The following is a 20,696-nucleotide window of genomic DNA, read 5'->3' on the forward strand; positions in this document are numbered from 1 at the left end:
CAAACAGTTTAGTAAAAGTTACGGCCAAGCTGTAAATTTTAACATTACAGATTACTTGTGATTTTAACTGAAAAGGAATCCCTTTTTTTTTAACAATTTTACTATTTTAGAATTACGTCTGTATTTGAACCAATTGTATGTGGAATACTTTAAGGTACTTCTTCTGTAATACCAGCAGAAGTAAAATATACAACCTGAAATGAAATATGTATCACAAAGTATTTTATCTTAAGATGAAAAGTGATGTAATCACAACTAATATACTTTGTTTTTGGTAGTCAGAACACTATAAGAACCAACCTTCAGACTTAGTCATTCTTGTTCATAAAAATCAAAATAAAACCTTTAAACTTAAAAAACAAAGTAAAAGGCAAAAAGAGGCCAGAAAGAGAACCCGAGCTCTGTGAGCCTCAGAAAGACTAAAACAAATACTACCTAATAAAAGCAGCCTATAACTGCCGTTAGCTTACAAACACAGTGAGACAGGTATTAGCTCTGTGGAAAAAAATTGGTGCTTTTGCCCATTCATGCAAAGTCACTTCCATTTCATGCATACTCCTCTCTCACACGCACATATATACTCTTCCTCACACGCACATATATACTTGTATTTCACATACATATATTCTTTTTTAAGAGTGACAATGAGGGTGAAAATGTATGTATGTGTAAAGTAATATATATGGATGCGAGAGAAAGAATATATGGATGTGCAAGTGAGAATATATGTATGCGATAAAGAGTATATATGACTGTGCAAGAGAGAATGTATGTATGCGTAAGAGAATATATGTATGCGAAAGAGAGTATATATGACTGTGAGAGCAAGAATGTATGAATGTGAATGGTTCAGAATAAACAATGTCTTATACGGCCCCTCATAGAACATTGTTGAATCTATGCCACCAAGGAATAAGGCAGTTCTAATAGGCAAAAGGGAGTCCAACCCAGTACTAGCAAGTTGTACCTAATCAAATAGCCAGAGAGTGTATACTCCAATTTATAAAGGATAAAACAAAAAAATGCAAAAGACAAAAAGAGTGGGTTGGGTTTTGTAAAAACAAAAGCTTTTCATGGCACGTGCACTTGTTGTTGTTCTGTTTTTTTACCCAGCCTTGCAGAAGCTTTTCTTTGCTTGCTGCCGTTTTCACATCTGCGCTTTACGTGACGCGGGCTGGTTGACCTTAGTTCGAACAACGGAAGCCAAAGAACCAGAGAGTTGGGAAAATAAAATCTTGATTTTCCCAAAAAAAATCATATAAAACAACAAATTCAAATGAATTGATAAAATTGATGTATCCATACGGAACATTGTAATTTAACAATACTGTAAAAAGAGTGATAACTGAGTATTTGAACAGATTGAGTCAATCTTAACACAATATACTTTCTCTAAATTATAGCAGTTGATTTTCAGCAGTTTCATGTTAAGTGTCTTTAGATCAGAGTGCAGCTCTCTTGAGTCCCATCCTTGGATGGGTTGTGTATGAACTATTGAAAGCCAAGTTTATGCAAACTTGCTCTGTCGAAATTCTGTGACAATAGTCTGCAAAAGTTTTTGGGATTGACTTTAATCTTGATTTGATTATAACTCAAAGCTCATTTTGAATTGACATTCATAGATCAAAGTTCTTCATAGAAATACCTGACTTGAAGTCAAAGTATTGTTGATAAAGTCTGGAGCACTGAAACCACTAAATAACTATCTTCCATAAATCTGTGTGTCTGGTAATAATAGAACTTTTACAATAACAATGCCTTGGTGGTAAAAGTTCTTTTTCTCAATTAATTTATAGAAATATAACTAAGTTTATTTTCTTAACTAATTATAAAGAAGGTCCAGAGAGAACCAAGCACACATTATTTTTTTATTATTAAAAAGATCTTTGACCCGATTATGGTTCCTAATGAGAGTCAACCCAATCTGATAAACACCCCCATCTATTAGATAAACAACCGCAATGCAAAAAGATTAAATTTCCATTTTCTTAATAGCATTAAGCAAGAGACCATGACCAGAATAATAATGATGGGCTGTCATTGAAAAGTAGTCAGAGCAGGGAAGAATCAGGCATGATGGTGACCTTGAAAAATGACAGGAATTTGTGGATGAAGAAGAAAACTTAGGGGAGATATTAGGCGAGAGGGAGAAAAAAAAGGAGAATGAAAGTAGGAAGGTTACAACTAAAGGTAAAACTGATACAAAATGAAAAGTAAAGTGAAGCAAGATGAGGCCAACAGAGTCACAGGACAGAAGCTTGTGTGTATTAGTGTCACTTTTAAGTCTTGCAGAGTTTTGGGCAAGATAGTGTAAAAACAAGTTCTTGTGTCATGAGATGTAGTCATGCCTAAGGTCTTCTTCCAAGGATCATAGGGTATTTCTAGGGGTGATTTTGTTCGTTTGTCCGTGTTTTGAACTATTAGTTTACTTCCTTGTGGGTGGCCATGACAACTGTAACCAACGCAACAACAAAATAGGGAACTGCAGTTACCTCAGCCCTGGGGGAGGAAAAGAGGTCCATCTTCTGTGGTTCAACAGTTTTTCTAAAAGATAAAAAAGGAAAATATGTTTTTCAAAAAAGCTAATTATTGTCAACAAACTCGATTAGTAACATGTTTGGTGAAAAAGTGATGCAAAAACAATAATTTAAAGCTTTTAAAAGCTCTAAATTTCAATCAGACAAACCTCTTCAACTGATTTTTTTTTTGTGTGCAGATATCTCAGTATCCACTTTTCTGGCACCGACAGAAATATCATCTCTTTTTAATTCAACGTCATGTTAACTTTGATGGTCTTTTTGGTTGTTTAAAAAAATGGCGTCAACATTCCTGACTGAAATTGTAGCTCTAATGCTGCGTTCACATCAGACTTGCTAAAATCACGTTCATTAACGCGTGCTAAGCATATGGACAAGCAGGGAGGGGCTTCTTTTTCTTTGTCTACTGTTTACTAGTGCATGACCGCCACCTACTGCCACGTTTTTTGTGTTCACACCCAGGCAATTTTCGCTGACGATGAACTGGTGCTTGGTTCGGGGATATTTTAGAATGTCCGTCATTATTTCTTCGCGGCAGTGTAGACGCTACTTGGCGTCTATCTTCTTCGCTGGTATATGTGCTCAGAAAGGCAGTTTTGTGTTTGAGCGCCCCCAAGTTCTGTTTTACTGTAACTTCAGAAGTTCCAGACACGTGTGCAAAAGCGCCATTCTAATTGGTCGTTTAGTTTTCGACGCGGCGCGTCAAACCAAAAAAACGAACCCGAGGTGTTTTTTAAAAAGTGACGCTTTGACGCGTGGCATTTTTTCGCGGCGGTGTGCACACTCACATTGGTGCCCTTTGTTTAGTCACGAGGCGTTAAACGTCGGCGAATATCGCGGGCGAAATTCGTCCCGGTGTGTACGGGCCTTTAGTCCAGGCTTTTTATTTTAGAGCTCTATTCCAAGATATATATATAAGATTTGGTGTCATATAATTCCAGCTGGGCACAAAGAACATTCATTGATTTCTTTCCCATGATCCAATTTCAAACGTTTGGCACTACCATGAGTTAAAATGGACGCAATCCATACTTCACTACCAAATCCAAGTCCCTGATCGGTCGAAGATCAACCTGCTTTAACTTTTAACACCCGCTCAGTAGCTACTTGCGTAGCACTTGTGAATGCGAGAGTTTCTAAACATGCATTCATGTGCATTTAAATTGACTTTTCATTGGAATTTGCCGCTTGCACGCCCAATGCCGAGGGCGGTGGGAACGTAGATTTAATCACAAGATGACATGCTCTAAAAGCAAAATCTGTGAATCTCTTTTTAACTGTTTTCTTAAGAATACTCAACACTGATCATCTCACATTTATAAACAGGACACTATAATATTTATTTAATCTCAATTAGCATCTAATAGCTGATTATCCGTTATTGCTATGATAGGATTGTAAGTAACAGAGGAGACAACTTATAGTGTTTTCTTATACAGTGTTCCCTCACTATATTGCAGTTGACCTTTCACAGTCTGCTTTTTCGTTGATTCTTTTGATGCACATTGCACATGTTATTTTTCGCTCTTTTTCTACAGCTCATCGTGTTCTGCGTCCTGATTGGTCATTGACCTTGTCACTCCATCTCCTCAGTGCCATGTCTCTCATACCTAGACGTGGAGCTTGCCAGAGTTAATAAATCTTCATCGTGATCAGATCTTTGATTTCTTCTATAATACTGGACTTATTTTTCTATGACCGTTTGAAATTTGAAAGTTTAAACATGAGAAATAAGTGTGTTAATATTCATGTCTGTCTAAGAAAAGCGTAGGTGTGTAGTGAGGAGTTTTACAGCCTTGAAGCATCTGTCATCCTACATCACAGATTTTGCTAGTGAAGGGTTATTTATGGAACATATCCCCGTATTGAGGGAACATTGTATTGTTTTGACTGAAATTTCATTCAATCTTTAAAAGACACAGCAGACCAATGAACAAACAGGGGAAGTGCAGTGACTTTTGCCTAATTTCCTGCTGAAAGAATTCCGTTTGACCACAGTAGTATGGACCAATCACTAAAATAACTGTTTTGTGTGAGGAAGTGCAGTACTAAAGTCTTTGTACATTTTTTAAATGCCATAATATAATTTACCTCACTAGCTAACTCTTAGAAAAAGGTACAGAAATACTTTATGTGAATAGTACATATCTTTGAGATGTAAGGTTTGATTTGTCCTGTTAGCTGTGGGGCGTACACTTTACGGGTAGGCGGGCGGAGACGTCTGAGGGCCCTTGGTTGTATCTGACTGTCCTCGTCAGTTTGGTAGAAAAAAATCCTCAGAGTCTCATCGAGCAGCAGCCATGCGGGCAAATGCAACAATCTCTGGAAAAAAGAGATAAAGAATAATAAGAAAGAAATGCTAAACAGGAATCGCACCAAGATATGCAGCACCTCAGGTAATGGGGGACTAGAAAAACAGTTGGAAATAAAGTTGTTGGCAAAAGCAGGGGGTATATGGATGGTGGAGGATGTTGGAAGAGGAGAGGAAAAGAAAAAAGTGGTGGGAGAGTCAAGATTTAAGAAGAGAAAAAAGGAGAAACAAGAAGTGTTACAGGTGCGAGCAAAGGTGACTGAGTGTGGCAAAGAAAAGCAATGTAGGTTGCGAGGAAAACAAGAGTAAAGCAGCAAAGAGCAGTGATTGAGTGGGTGAAAAGAACCTGATTGTTTTTTTTTTGTGCTGAAGCAACAGGAAAATATGTCAAAAGTCCCACAGATAAAGTCAGGTAGACATGCTGTGTGCACAGGCCAGGGCAAAGACAAGAGAGCAGCAGCGCCTACATGTTGAGCTCTAGCTCGAAACTGCTGCTGAAACGTCCAAGTCAGTGCTTATCCACCTACAGCATTGTTCAGCCCACTGAGATGTAGGCTACTGCACTACACACTGCAAAATGTGGCATGCTTGCCAACAACTCCTTGCTTTTTACTAAAGACAAAAAAAAAACAATCTTTTTGCATAAAATTAAATGGTTACCTTCATGTACGTGTTGAGTTCAGGGATTCTGCTCTCTGCAATCTCCTGTTTGTTTCCAATGTAGATCTTTCCTGTTGCAGCAATTGTAAATTCACAGAAAAAAACAGCCCGGATTAATAAATAATGCATAAATACATACAATTACAGTTCTTAAGAAGTTGAATAAATACAGAACAATTCATGCTGACCTGAAGTTATAGATCAACACAGAACATGCGTGTCAAACTATAACACAAAATGAAGTTTGTTTCGATATTTTGTGGTGCCTGCTGTACTAACTTAAAAGGATTTACAAACCAGTGTATTGTTACATCACAGAAGTAACTCTAATAATAAATAAAAAAATCTCCATCTTCATGCCCATTTAAATGATGCTGCATTTACTGTGCTCTGGAGGTGGGAGGATGGAAATCCTTTTAATCCTTTGTTGCTCTTTTGCTGTATTGTTTTTTGCCAATCGCTCCAAAAATAAACAAGATGAAATGTTTAACTTGTACCTAGTTTATTATGGGATTTCTGTTTTACAAAGAAATACAATATCTCTTGAATGATATCATAGTTTGCTGTTAAAAAGTATTTTTTAACTTAAAGGACCTATAATCATGTTTTTAAGACAGAAAAAACATTATAATACTTTGTATTATAAAGATTTGTTCCATTGGAGACTTGAGTTTAATACTGAACGGTACCAAATTTTATGATCAATTGAAGGACAAGGTATGGCGGCATTTTTTAGTTAACAGCTTGTCGAGACATTGTGCATAGATTTTTAAATGTTTAGCTAACGTACGCTTTCAAATGAGGTCATGAATGTCTGCAGCTACATTAACACCGCCCACGGCAACGGGCAGTCGAGCAACCACTTTCAATTAAAAGTCTATGTACTGTAGACACGCTGGCTTCCGTGTTCTAAACTTTTAAATTCATGCAAAGCTACACACATTTTTAAGACCGTTTTCGGGCTACATGTATGAAACGTGCCACCACTGAACATGCGTTGAAAGTCAACTCTTTTTGCCCCATCTTCAAAAAATCTAAAATTCTTACCAACATTACCTGTTCCTGAGATACAGTTAAACTGCTTTACACTAACACAGATATATAGTAAATACAAATTAATCGAACCGGCTAATCTTAGTTTAAAACTTTCAATCTAAAATAATTTAACTAATTTAAAATCCTCCTTAAAAATATTTCTGAATAAAACCAAGATCAATGTATAAGGCCTAGTACGAACCTCTAAGACTTTATATGACCCCAGAAATGCATTCAAGCCTGTGTAATACTGGGGTTAATTAAACTTTTATGCAATCCTATGACCCACAGCCATAAAATTCAGATCTGCTCTTGCTCCCTCTCATCTCATTCACTCCAGCCTGTAATACCTCACTCAATCACACAAACCTTCTTGCTTTTCTAATGAGGAATCACACGCTCATCTGCTCACCTCGGACCGATTCCCAAAGCCTCTTTGAGCTAAACGCTGTGAGAAAGTATTGTAGCATCATTTAAGGCCATCATGGAGTACAGACAAATGAAAGAGAGCCCAACAATCAGTTATATTGAGACGCTGCAATTATTTGCTTCTCCATTAATCAGAACAACTTCATTTTGGCTAAATCCACTTGATTACTTTTTTCATTATTTTTTACTGCCCGTATACCCATCACACATCCTCTTCTATCTACCCTTGCCTCCTTTAGTCCCCTGCCATCCTGATGAGATCTGGCACTTCAATTAAACCAGAACTCTTTGCTGGCAGATGAGAAATGAGAATCTGTAGAAAAGAAGCACTCTTCAAATTTAGAAGTCACATTGAAGTAAAAATGCTTTACAAATTTTCAAAATATTTTAGTTTTTCCTGCACTTACCTTAAAAAACATATCAAAGCAATATTTACATTAAAATTCATTACATTTACATAATATATATATACTCATTAAAATCATAAATTGAAAAGAACCAAATAAAAAGGCAGAAGAAAAACCTTTTTTTTTATTGTACACTGAAGTCCTCAAATAAATTAATCGATTAAAGAGAACATTTTCAGTGCAACCAATTCAAGCTACATTAATAATATTGCAGAATTACTAAATACCCTCTAAAACGTTTCTAAAATGTGTCTGCATATATTGTAAGACTATTAATCAAAGTAATTCGGCTCAATCTGAAAATACTTTCCTTTGTTTCTTTTTATGACAAGGAAAACAAAACAAAGCTTATTGAATTATATAACTACTAAATTACTATTAATCATACAGCATTTCAGCTGTACAACAACACATTTAACCCAATGTCAGCCTTACTCTGAAGAATATTTTGGTTTTGTTTTTAACATGTTCTTGTGGCCTTTTCTGATGACGGAAAACATATTTAAAAAGAAAAATAAGATTTAAATTGCACTTCTGAGTATTTCCTTTTTCAAATTGTTGTGGACCAGGAGCTGCTCCGTGCTCTTCTACATTCTGATCCTTGTGGACAAATACATGTATATCTTTGTTTTCCTCGTTCAAGCTGGTGTCTGGTTAAAGACAGTACGGATGGATAGCTCCAATATTGCTCGCTGTTTTGGTTGCACCGCTAATGTTAGGTTGGGGTTAGCGGGAGATAGTGTAAACAGAAAGATATCAGCAATGGTGAGGCAAAGGGGGTTGTTTTTTTCCAGTAACAGACATACCCAGTATGATGCCTGTAATTATTTGATGATTACCTGCTTAGAGCGGAATATTTAAAACTTAATTGCTACACTGTGAGCTCACATAAAAACCACACAAAAAGTAAAAGACTGTGTTAAAAAAAAAATAGCAACACCACACCTGAGAGCAAGGAAACAAAGAAGAACAAAGCTGTTCTTTTTAAGTGCAAAAGAAATATTGACTGTATTTTCACTCTCACTATAATAAATGTGATCTTATGCAAAGATTTAGGAATTATTTTTGCTGCTATAGTGGCAAAATCTGCCTTTCACCACAGTTGTAACTGATGGATCAGCGCAAACCAAATTCTTACTACAAAATAATCAAATCATGAAAGTTTGCGAGTAAAGTGATTGGTTTGAAAGCATACTCATGTACATACACTCACACACACACACAAACCTTCTGTTCTCACCAACATCAGTGTTTCGAGGCACCTTTTGGGTGTCAAGTGATCAATTTAGATACTAATGGCCATTCCCAGACAGACGGATTTAGGAGAAAACATGAGCTGAATAAAAACAGAGCTGAGGAAATGAAAACAAAACCTTACAGAGCAACACAAACGTGAGGTATTATCTCCTTTATATCAATTCATTTGGTAATTTAAGAAATTAGCAGATGTTGAGAAACAAAATAGAAATAAACAAAAAATAACAGAATAAACCTGTTATAACTCTAGTTTGTCTGTCACAGTATATTACAAGCCTATATCTTGGGATGTGGCCTATAAATAGAATCTCCAATTATTTTAACATCAAATTCGATTTTTGATTTTAATTAATTTTGTTTTCCTCTCCCTTTACTTTCCTTAACAAATATTACAAATGACATAATGAGGTCTTTTGTTTTATCGTCTCCTTTGTGAGCCGTTTGCAGACGGATGCCAAATTTGGTCGATAAAATGCACTGTCAAATTCCTGTTCACTGATCAACTTGACCACAAGTCTATTGTAGTGTAGAAACGTACACCCTCCAGCTCTGCTGCGATTCTTCTATGTGTGCTGTTGTGCACATGCAGGAAGGCTACCGTAGCAAAACATGGCATCTTCCAATGGACACCAGTCTTATCATAGGAGAGAATGATTGTCTTTTGGAGATGTTTGGTGAGCTGCCGATGGCTTGAGTTTCTCATGGCGAGCAGCACTTCTCACACTAAACAGAGGGCTTCTGTTTCAAGTGTTGAAACAAATTCATCGTACACCCTTGGTAGCAACAGTCTTCAAACAGATTTTGAAGTTCCAAGTCTGAGTTGCAAATTAAACCAGTTTTAGAACTGAGGGGGCTAATCACTGAAACCCTACATAGGCCTCTTTGGGAGTTGAAATGCACCACTACTTCATTAGCTGACCTTTCCTAATTGAAAGTGTTGTCTTTGATTATAACCAGTAGGCAGTTCTCAACGACGTTTTTCTTCCCTGCTTGGATGTCTAGACACACTCTTCTGTTCGTGTAACATTTCTCTCATCTTCCCTCGCTTTCTTTAGTCCAATTAGAAAACTTAGGACCTCACTGTCGCACAACTTCATATTAAAATTGGTGTTAGCAGCAGCTTCAGAAGCCCGGAAAAGTGAGAGCATATCCGCAGTGGGTGTTATGTTGAAGGAAAAATTTGGCCGTTTTTTGGAGGTGTGAGATACAGAGATGTGATTTTAGATCTTAAACATATTTTTTTGCAGGAACAGAACGGCAAAGAAGCCAATTATCTACTTAATCCTTAAGCCTGTACCAAAGCTCAACAGACACCACAGATAGAGCAGTCATTAGAGTAATTAGTGCCCAACTTTTGTGTCTCAGTATCTCATGTGTAAATATTCTTATAATGAAGGCTGTAAATAAGGGAGAGCAAATAGTATGATCATCAAAAAATGTCACCAAAGCCAGAAACCAACTTGTTTGTGGAACGATGATGTGTTTCCCAAACAAGGTGCTCGAGAAATATCTGAAGGGAACCAAAAACCAAGAAAAGTGTTAACTGTGAAAAGATGTTAAAGAAATTTCTCCATGAAATTTGGTGGCATTCACACTACGCAATTCCCACAAAGTGACAGTTCAGTTCAGCCCACTGTTGTTTTCCCACATCAGAATAATATAAACAGAACATTATTAGAACATTCTACCACACTCTATGGTCACGTCTTTGCAAAATTCGGAGTGTTTCCACACAATACACTGGAATGATGGCTTGATCACTTTTGCTGCCATCACATTGTCTGCTGTGATAGCACTTGGTTGTTTTTGCGTTATACTATGTTGTAGTAAAATAAATCTACCGTGTCTCAATCCTGACGGTTTTCCAATATTGTTTCAATTATTGTTTTATCTCATTTTGAAATGGTTTTTTAATGGTATAAGTCGATTCAATTCAGTTCTGCCTCAGACAGATTGATATGGTTGGATCATTGGAATAGAAATCGATTCATCGATTAATCAATTAATCATTTCACCCCAACCAGGAATTTATAAAGTGTCTATCGATCTATCGATCTATCTAGATATCGATCTATCTAGATATAGATGACAGCCCATGATCTACTTACTTACACATTGTATTGAATAGGGAATAAAAGGGAGTCGGACAGTTGTAGGAACACATCCAACAAGGCTGTTCTGTTAAAAATATATGAAAGAAAAACACATGCTCCTCTGTGAGCAGTTTTCATCTAGGTGATGAAATAAAGTGACAAGGTTTAGGCAGATGATAGGGTAACAAAAGGGCTGCATATTGTCCTCTTTGTGAAAGGGCAAACAGACACACTAGTGAACAAGTAAAGGCCACAATGCATAGTAGGAGTACATTCTTGGGGCCTATTCACACTATGCAACTCATAACCAATTATGCTAGAGCACAATTATTTGCCTAAGTGGAGATGGGCACCTTTCGCATTGTTTTACCAAAAAACACAAGAAAAGAAACAAACAAGCCGTAACCCTATTTTTTTGTTTATATTATTCATGCTGGAAATTCAGCCACAAACAAAAATAATCCAAAAAAGCAGAAGACAAAGTTGCTATTATTCATAGTCAGATGGGTTCAGGTGTTTCTGCCTCATTGGGGAAGAAGGGCCTGCTGTAACTATAAAAAACAACTACTTCCTCTTTAACTGCCTGTTCAGGGCAGAATGAGAAAACATTTGAAAGTGAGCTTTCACAAATGATGCAATGAAGGGTTCCCCTGACTTCTCCATCTTTGTTCTCTGTTCTAATATGTTTTTTAGCATATTCATGGACTGCAGTTTTTAAGCCAATATGCAACACAATCCTTCTCCATGCGGGTTGGAACAATTCCATCTTTATGTGTAGTACAGGGCATGGATCTAGTTGTTACAAACCAATCTTTTTCAAACACCATTTTTTCATCTCTCACCAATTCACCACATTTTGGATAAAGAAATACTCAGAAAAGCTATTTTAAAATGTTCTTTGTATTTGTTCTCCAATGCCACAAGAGCATGTTAAAAAACAGAATTTTCATAAGAGTGAGTCTTTAAGATACACCTTGAACCCCTTGAATCATCCATGTCATGCACAATTCAATTGTACATCCTTGTAGAAACAACAGCTACTCTGTCTGTATCCTGTCAGAGACATTCTCAAAGATGCTCCTTCTGACCTCTGCACTTCTGCAGAAGCTGTATTGAAACAGTTGTTGCTCAAACCTGTTTCAACACTAACCTTGCAGGAGCCTGATGGACAACTGTTAAGAATGGTGTGTGTGTCTATTCAAGTAAAGGAAAATTGTTATAAGAAGATTATTTTGCTTGGCTTAACTTAACTGTTTATCGCCACAAACCTATGAAAACTTCTTTGTAATATCATACGTGTACTTTGCAAAAATGTTTATTATAAAGCTTTATTTATTTTAACATTAATATTATAATATTAATGTTAAAAAGCCTTAAGTGAGAAAGATGTCATCTCTAATGTACATTGCTATGTATGGAGGAAAAAGTGGGAAGTTTGCAAGTTCCAGGTAACTACTCCAAACTTCAAAAGACCAGGATTATGGTACTGCAGTGGCTCCATCACAGTCAGCTGCTCCTCCCCCCCAGTCTGGAACTCTATTCCCCCTGATCTTAGAAACTTGGACTCCATATCCACCTTCAAATTCCAACTCAAAGCTTTCCTATTCAAAATAAACATTTCAATAGCACCTTCTGTCTTGGCCTTGGGCCTTCTTTTTTAAATGATATTCTTTTAAGATATGAGCCCTCGCAGACCCTGAGGTCCTGCGGTGCTGGCCTCTTGGTTGTTACTAAGGTGAGGACCAAAACTTATGGTGAGGTTTTGATCTGCCATCACAGTCCTCGCCTGTGGAACAGCCTGCCAGAGAGCCTCAGGGCCGCAGACACTTAAACTTTTTTACATTGATCTAACTGACTTATTTGCTTCAGTTAAGATAAATCTTTTTTTTTTAGTTAAGTTGGCTTAAAAATAATACATAGTTATCAGACAGTTATTTTACTTTCATTCAAATTAATTCAATTAAGTAGGTGTAACTTTGGTGCTGCTGTTAGATCGGCAGCACAAAGAATTGTGGGATACCATTCCCTTTGCCTGTCTGGATGGATTTGAGTTTAAGTGTGGGTTTTGACCAAATGTGTTAAGTTGTTTAGCTGTTTTACTGTGTTTTGCTGAGTTATTTTGTCCTGTTATGTTTAATTCTTTAAGCACCATGAGTGAGAGGGAGGGAGAGGATGATGAGTTTATTTAGCACCCCTACTACTTTGATATGTAATGTTAAAGTCTGATAAAAATGGTAATTGACATTTTATTTTTCATGTTGTGAACTCGTGCGTTTACTTTGTCTGTTATTTTTCTCCAAGCAGAAACTCTTTTTTTTTTTTTTTTTTTGCTGATGCAGCCATATTACTTTTTTGATGAGCGTATAATCTTCATACGCCATCATTTAAATTTCTGACTCCGTCTCACTGGAGTATAGCGCTCTCTTTTTTTCTCCACGCGTTTCCATGTTGACTCCAGAAATCGGCGATCCATTGAGAATGTCTTTATGTACTTCCTGTGCACGTGTTAACCCAGGGTTACCAAGTCGAGCATTATTACGCTAATTCATATCCGGTCTTTTGGAACCCACATACCCAGAGTAAGCAAGTTCAGGTGGACTTCAGCCAGAGTTCAGGATTAAAGTCAGGGTAGCTTAAACATGCTTCCTGGAATACCCCCCAGGTATGAAGAGATTCCCAAATACTGTTTCCTCACAGCAGAGCCAAACCTTACATTTTATTTATTCATAGTCATTATTCATTGTATGTGGGGGTCATGGTTTGTAGGTTTTAATGGAGGAGAGTGGGAAGGGTAAAGGGTGGGTTGGGTTTTTACTGTAATATTGTGTGTTTTTTGTTTTTAATGTTAAAGCGCTTCGAGATGTGCAATGTATGAGAAGCGTTATTTTATAAATAAAGTTTGATCTGATTTGCATAGTTTTTATCTTTTTTAATCTTTCTTCCTCTATTGTGTTCTCTCTTTTTTATTGTGAAGTGACCTTGAGAGCCTTGAAAAGCGCTTTTAAATTAAATGTATTATTATTATTATTATTATTATTATTATGAGCAGCATGTGACTGCTTGTTCTGTTTTTTGTTTTGGCAAAAACCTGTTTAACAAGTTTCTGTTTACCTTGTAGCAACTTTAAAATGAAAACTGGAAGTTGTGACTGTGTGCGTAAAAGTCTGATTCAGACCATAACTCAACCACAGGGTGTCATGAATTCTTTTCCCCGGCCAACCTGACAGTCAAATATTTAAGTTATGTCTTTTCTGAGAACTTACCTGGAAGAGAAGGCAGGACACAGGTGTTTGGACCGGGTCTCTCTAAGTCACCCGGTGAGTATTTCGCCTCCAGAGTTTGGTGGAGGTTAAAGAACTCCTTGTACCTCCTGTAGATCAGATACTTGCTTCCTCCTTTAGTTTTTACCTCAATAACAAACCTCTGAGAGAGAAACACAAGTTTTCACTGTAAAAACATTTTCAAGAAACAGATTTGAAACTGGATAACTTCATAGACTTACAAAGTAGTCAATAAAACCCCTTTTCTCCTCAGTGTCAGCAATGGTGGCACTGACAGGAATGTTGCCTGGCAGCTGATCAAAGTCACTAAAAAAAAACAGAACTTCTATAAATGGTACAGTTTATCATTTATTTAATAGTAGACAAATATTTCATATTATGACACTTGTTCTTTTTAATGCAAGTTTTTTTATGTGCCAATTATGTAAAAATGGTAAAAGGCTAAAGAGGTACAACACATCTAACGTCTTTTTAAAGATAGAGATTTACCAGATAACACGTTTTATTCGAGATTTTTAGTAGTTTCTTCCAATTTCCATATGCATTTTTTAATAAACATACATTCTAACATTGAACTTTATGAGTTTTTAGCCAATATTTTTCCAAACTTGTTCCCAATTTCTTTGCTTTTTTATGTGACTGAGATGACTTGTATCTTTAGAGCAAATGAATACAAATCTGCGTACTACGCAGCTGCTCTCTGTGACCCGTTTGACTTCATATTAGTATGAACCATGACGTCCAAACCAAACCGACTCACCTTTCATCCCGTAATCGCTGCGGCTGAGACATGCTGCGTCCTGACGCACGGAGAGAGCTGCGTGTCTGCTGTGAAGGCAGAAAGTTGGATTTGTTGGTGAAAGTTCTCTTATACAGCTCGGGCTGCAGCAGCAGCTATGCCGCCTTCGGAAACCAGACGCGCAACTAATGCGGAAGAAGCGCGACAGTCAGGAAGCGACAGTTCCCTAAATACAAATTGTGCATTGCCGCCTTCATTTCTTTATTTTGTACGGAACCCTGGACTTGATATTTTAAATCATGACGCTTTAAATTAATTATTTTTGGACACAAAAAGGTATTTCTGTGCGCAAAGAAAAATAAATCATAGTACATACTTAAATTACTAATTTGTGCATCCAAAACACGCATTTTCTGCACACAATAAATAATTTGTGTGCACAAAATGCTAATGTTTGTGAACAAAATGCTTATTTGTGGCAACAAAATACTTAGGTGTGCACATAACGGTAACTTGCCTGCACGAAGTGCTAATTTGTCGCCTCAAAACATTAATTTCTCTGCATAATTTGTGCCCAGAAAATGCTAAAATGTGGCTACAAAATAAAAGATTTTGCCTACAAAATGCTAACTTGGGTGCACAAAATGCAAATTTGGGTGCTCAAAATTCTAAGTTGTGGCCACAAAATGCTTAATTGTCCAAATTCACCAATGACCACAAACTAATCATTTGAAGGAACCTTTTCTTGAATGTCTTGGGTTCTGTAATTTGGCTACTGCCGGTTTGTGGATTTAATGACCAATCGCCAACTTTTAAACAAACTTGAACAATCTAAAATAAAAACAATTCAACGCTTTTTATTTAAACACAAAAGGATGTATTGTTCTATTTGCATTAAGACCATTCAATTTTGAACATTAGAAACAGCCTTTAGCTTTTTATGGTTTTCAATAAAGGTGGACAAAAGCAAGGGTGGGGTGGAAAGGTCAAGCCACATTATTTTAAATTGTTGCATTTTACATTATCATTTTACATTATGTTCCAAAAAAAAGCTAATAAAAACCAAGAGAAAAAAAAGAAATATTCAAATCAGAAAACGGACCTTTTAGTTAAGCCATTTTTCATGTGCAGGGTTTAGAAAGGGTGGTATTCACTTTCTGTTTGAATTATCTTTAGAAGGAGCATGTGATGCTTATTTTGTTCATCAAAAAACCAAAGCCAAATCCATCATGCTCAGGAACATTTTAATAATCATTATATATATATATATATATATATATATATATATATATATATATATATATATATATATATATATATATATATATATATATATATATATATATATATATATATATATATATATATAAACGCCCCTCTCACCCACCGCGGGTGGTTTGTCCTCCAAGCTAAGGTCCCTGGGAGCTTGAGGGTCCTGCGCAGTATCTTAGCTGTTCCTAGCACTGCGCTTTTCTGGACTGAGAGGTCTGAGGTCTTTCCAGGTATCTGTTGTAGCCACTCCTCCAGCTTGGGGGTTACTGCCCCGAGAGCTCCAATTACCACAGGCACCACTGTCACCTTCACTTTCCAGGCTTTCTCCAGCTCTTCTCTGAGTCCCTGGTATTTCTCCAGTTTCTCATGTTCCTTCTTCCTGATGTTCCCATCGCTTGGCACTGCCACATCCACCACAACGGCTTTCCTCTGTTCTTTATCCACCACTACAATGTCTATATATATATATTACCATTACAATGGTAATATAATTACCATTGTAATGGTTAAGTTTAATACATTTCATTTACAAAAAGTATCATTTATCAGCTTAATTGTAATAACCAAAATAAAAAAATTTTTTACATTCTGAGCATTTCACCATACATCATTTATTACAATTTACACATCAAAGTTGATCTCTAAACCAAGAAATATTTAACAATACATGAACAGACTAATATAGAAATAAAAGTTATAGTTTACATTTTTTATTAACCCTTGCGCTATCTTAGATGACCCCACCCTTACTTTGACGTGTTCTCCCTACAATGACCAAGGTGGATAAAGGTGGAAAGATTTCATGTAATCCATGGACACCAGTGAAGATCACAAATCATTGAAGAAAAAAGGTTCAGAGCACTGTCTAGTGGGTCTAGATGACCCAACTCCCAATGTTAAAGTGCCTAGGACAGCACAAGGGTTGAGATGATAAAATTACTTTAAATTAATAAACATCTCTAAGGATGCATGCTTCTTATTGCTTGATAACAACATCTGAACCACATATTTAATCCCTCAGATGCTTTTGCGTACAGTGCAATCTCCACCAATCCTAATAACAACTACAATCACAGAAAAATATCTTTTCACTTTTAATTGGTGGAATGATTTTCCTCTTCTGAATTGACCCAGAGATGTGTAACCTTCACTGACCAAGCAAGAGAGCTGCACTTGGTGTGCACAGTTTTAAAAAGAAGTAAAAGTGGCGTAATTTGATAACATGTACAAAAATAACTCATAGGCACAAAATATGTTGAAAGTTGAGAATAAAATTACAATTTTGGAAGTTAACCTTTCTACAATTCTAAAAATCTACTTTACCTGTGAATGTCACTTTAAATGTGTGAAACATTTAGCACACTCAATATTCTCTTCATCTCTGCTTTGAGTTTTCAAAATAGACAAAACTTCACAATTATATCTCAAATATTCACCTATGAATAATTAAATATGATATTAAAAATACACAGTAATACACAAATGTGAACACTGGATTACAGTTTACTGCTACAGATGCTGAAATCAAATTTGCAAGGCACTCATTTTAAAATCATCTGGATTTCCTTTTTTAGGTTGAAGAGTTAAATGTCTGGCCAATTGTCTTCAACTGAAAAAAAAGTCAGAAAGGAATCTTTAGATTAACTTTAGGAGTCTTCACAGATAAGGTAATCATTATTCACAGGGAGTCAAAGGTCACACATGAGAACAAAAACGACCTGTATTTCAATGTAGAGCAAAAGAATCACAGTCAAAACCTTAGAACAACTAGAGATGTAAAGACGTCTAGCAAAGAATGATGCCTTTAGTTCACTGAATGTATTGCATTTATGTTTGTGCTGTTTTTTGTGATTTATATTGTTATCATTTCCTTTAATAGAGTTATGTATTTAGGGAAAACTTATGATTAGGTTAAACATCTGTAAAAAACTTAACGTGTTCAGAAGGTTTTTAATATAAGCAGAGCATTGATTACATGAGACGGCTTCGTCTTTCAATTACTGTCCTCACAGAGCTTGTTTCTTAGGCTGGTAGTCTATTGCTGCTCCAACCTGTACGTGCATCATACAGGTTTGCCTATGATTAGCCTGTAAGGGCATCTTCTCCATCCTCCTTATTCACACCACCTTCTCCTCTTCTAAATACACCCATAAACCTCCTCTGTGGTCTTCCTTCAGGGTTCTTTCCTAATAGCTCTAACATCAGCATCCTAGTATCAACTGGCCATCCTCTGAATGTGTCCAAAACCATCTCAATCTGGCTTCCTTATTTGTTGCGAAACTGTCTTTTATTCAGGGGAAGATTGAGCTCAACAAAATGAAGAAAAAACAAGTAATAAGGTTAACAAGATTTAATAAAGGATCAAATACAAAAATTTTGGTTGTATGGAAAAAGTAGTTTACCTTTAGCCTGCTGGACCAAACCAATGTGTCTGTTAAGAAACAGACACGGAGTGGGCCTAAGGGATACAAACTTCTCCTTTCTGTTCTCTCAGGGGGCTGACGACACCCCTAAAGACGTCTCCTGTATAGATCAGTTGTCAATGTTTTTGCTGTAAATGCAGGTTCTTATTCCAATTGGTTTATCAGATGTGTAACGTGAGCTGCAGTGGTGTGTCTGCAGCTGGATACAGAAAAGCATTAGGGAGGGAGTCGATCTATTTAGAGTACAAAATTCAGACAAAAATGCATTATTTCAGTCTAATAAAAACACATTTTACAGCATTCAAAAACATCTAACGTAATCTGATGTTTTCATTTGTGATTCTATCCATCCTCCTTAGAGCTGCCGTTTGTACAGTTTAGAGAAGTTGGTTTTTAGGTGAAACCAACATCATGGCTGCTCTCACCACAGTCTTCTACATCGTTCTTTATATTTTTGCTTCAAATATAATCAGTGGAAGGTAAATGCTTCTAACAGCAGGTGTCAGTGTAGTTAATAATTTTTTGGAGCTTAGTATCAGTGCGACAGAATGAGTGACAAAGCCTGAGCTCAGTTTATAAATGTTAAAAGGTCTCGAAAGTGCTTGGGTTGTGTTCCTTTCCTTTCTAATTCCAAACACTGACATGAAGAGCAAATTCGCAGTCAGCACATAAAAACATCGGCAGCAGCTTCCTTAGTGAAACCCCTTCCTTGTTTTGAGACTCAAATGCAAATGATTACAGCAGAATGGAAAAGAGACGACAGCTGTTTGCCACCAAAGTAGCTTTTCTTAACCCACTCTGAGACGTTATTTTGTTTGAGGCCGATTGATGTGTAAACAAGCAAAAAAAATTGTGATTCTGGGAAGTACTTTTCAATATTTACTGGAGGAATAGGGGGCTAAGGAAATCTGAATGCTACAAAAAGCCGTAAAAAAAAAGAGCCCAGGCAAGTGGAAGACACAAACAAATGCAGGCGAGGGTGGATGAGTGCTTCACACACTGAATCAATATCTATTTACATGTAGCTTGAAATGGATCTTTCGAAACGCTGCTCGTGTAACACACCATCGCCAGCCATAAATTGCTAGAGCATTTTTCAAGGGTGTATTTATCTTCAAGGTCAGGCCAGCTGCTGGAGTCTGTTGTGCTGGAGCGACTCTGTGTGTCAGAGACTGTGTGGTTTGTGTATTTGGGTGTGTGTTTTAGGTATACAGTGACAGTTTGTATACAGTTTATTGCCAGTCGGCCTTGGAATGTAATTCTGAAACAGAAGTGCCCGTAAAGCGGCTGCTGATGAAACATAGTCAGGTATTCAGTTGACAGGTACACACTGATAAACGCACACACAGAAACACAAGGAGTGAAACTGACAGAAGGTCTCAGCAAACACACCCTTTGTGTTTACCGGCCTGACAGCAGGTTCCCATAGCAACATCATGGAGAAGCAAAATGCTGAGGCTGAGCATTACTAAAGACAAAGCACTGGTGCTGGGTAAACCATCCTTCAGTGAAATGGATCAGGACGCTCTGCAAAAAGAGCACTACTTATAAGAACGGGGAAGTTTGTATTTAAATCACAAAATACCTGCTGAAATTTAAGTGAAGAAGCCCTAAATATACTTTACCTTTCCAATTCCTTAGAAAGTTTCTATCTTTTGACCAGTATGTGAATAAAAACCAGCAGCACAAACTGGAAATAAGTGCAAGTTCATAAAGAAAGCAAGTTTTAAGAATAAGCTTGATTGATTGAAGCAATGAATATGTTTAAGTCAGAGGACAAGCAGAACTTTTTTTTGGTATTTTCATTTCTGGTTAGTTTTTGGGTGGTCAGTCATAAACAATGCTGAACCATTAACTGTTTATGAGAACTGGACTGAGTGACCCCTCCCTCCTTTCTTCCAATTGGAGAAAGTACCCGCTGGTCCCAAGACACCAAAATCCTACAGACTTCTATTCTATTAACCCCTTGTGCTATCTTAGGCACTTTAACGTTGGGAGTTGGGTCATCTAGACCCGCTGAACCTTTTTTCTTCAATGATTTGTGATCTTCACTGGTGTCCATGGATTACATGAAATCTTTCCACCTTTATCCACCTTTGTCATGGTAGGGAGAACACGTCAATGTAAGGGTGGGGTCATCTAAGATAGCACAAGGGTTAGTGAAAAAAGAGCTATTACTCAGTCATTTTATTTGTCAGAATTACCATTCTTGCTCTGCTGCCACTTTTTTATCAGGTTCTTGATAATCCTAA

General features: G+C 36.8%; 2 protein-coding genes across 2 annotated transcripts in view; one reads left to right on the forward strand and one right to left on the reverse strand.

The window, feature by feature from the left end:
* ncf4 (neutrophil cytosolic factor 4) overlaps positions 1–14,950 on the reverse strand; it is a 38,630-nt gene extending 23,680 nt beyond the window's left edge. The window contains exons 1-6 of the mRNA XM_004066067.5: positions 14,771–14,950; positions 14,232–14,316; positions 13,993–14,152; positions 5,509–5,579; positions 4,732–4,859; positions 2,493–2,544 (exon numbers count right to left, since the gene is read on the reverse strand). Of these exons, the coding sequence (XP_004066115.2) occupies positions 2,493–2,544; positions 4,732–4,859; positions 5,509–5,579; positions 13,993–14,152; positions 14,232–14,316; positions 14,771–14,802 (528 nt within the window). The 5' untranslated portion in view covers positions 14,803–14,950. The remainder of the gene's footprint in view (positions 1–2,492; positions 2,545–4,731; positions 4,860–5,508; positions 5,580–13,992; positions 14,153–14,231; positions 14,317–14,770) is intronic.
* Positions 1–20,696, forward strand: part of pvalb7 (parvalbumin 7) — a 52,604-nt gene that overhangs the window by 19,398 nt on the left and 12,510 nt on the right. The window lies entirely within an intron of this gene.

This window comes from Oryzias latipes, chromosome 1, assembly GCF_053564925.1.
Source record: "Oryzias latipes strain Hd-rR chromosome 1, Olatipes_Hd-rR_3.1".
In the NCBI taxonomy this organism is placed as follows: domain Eukaryota; kingdom Metazoa; phylum Chordata; class Actinopteri; order Beloniformes; family Adrianichthyidae; genus Oryzias; species Oryzias latipes.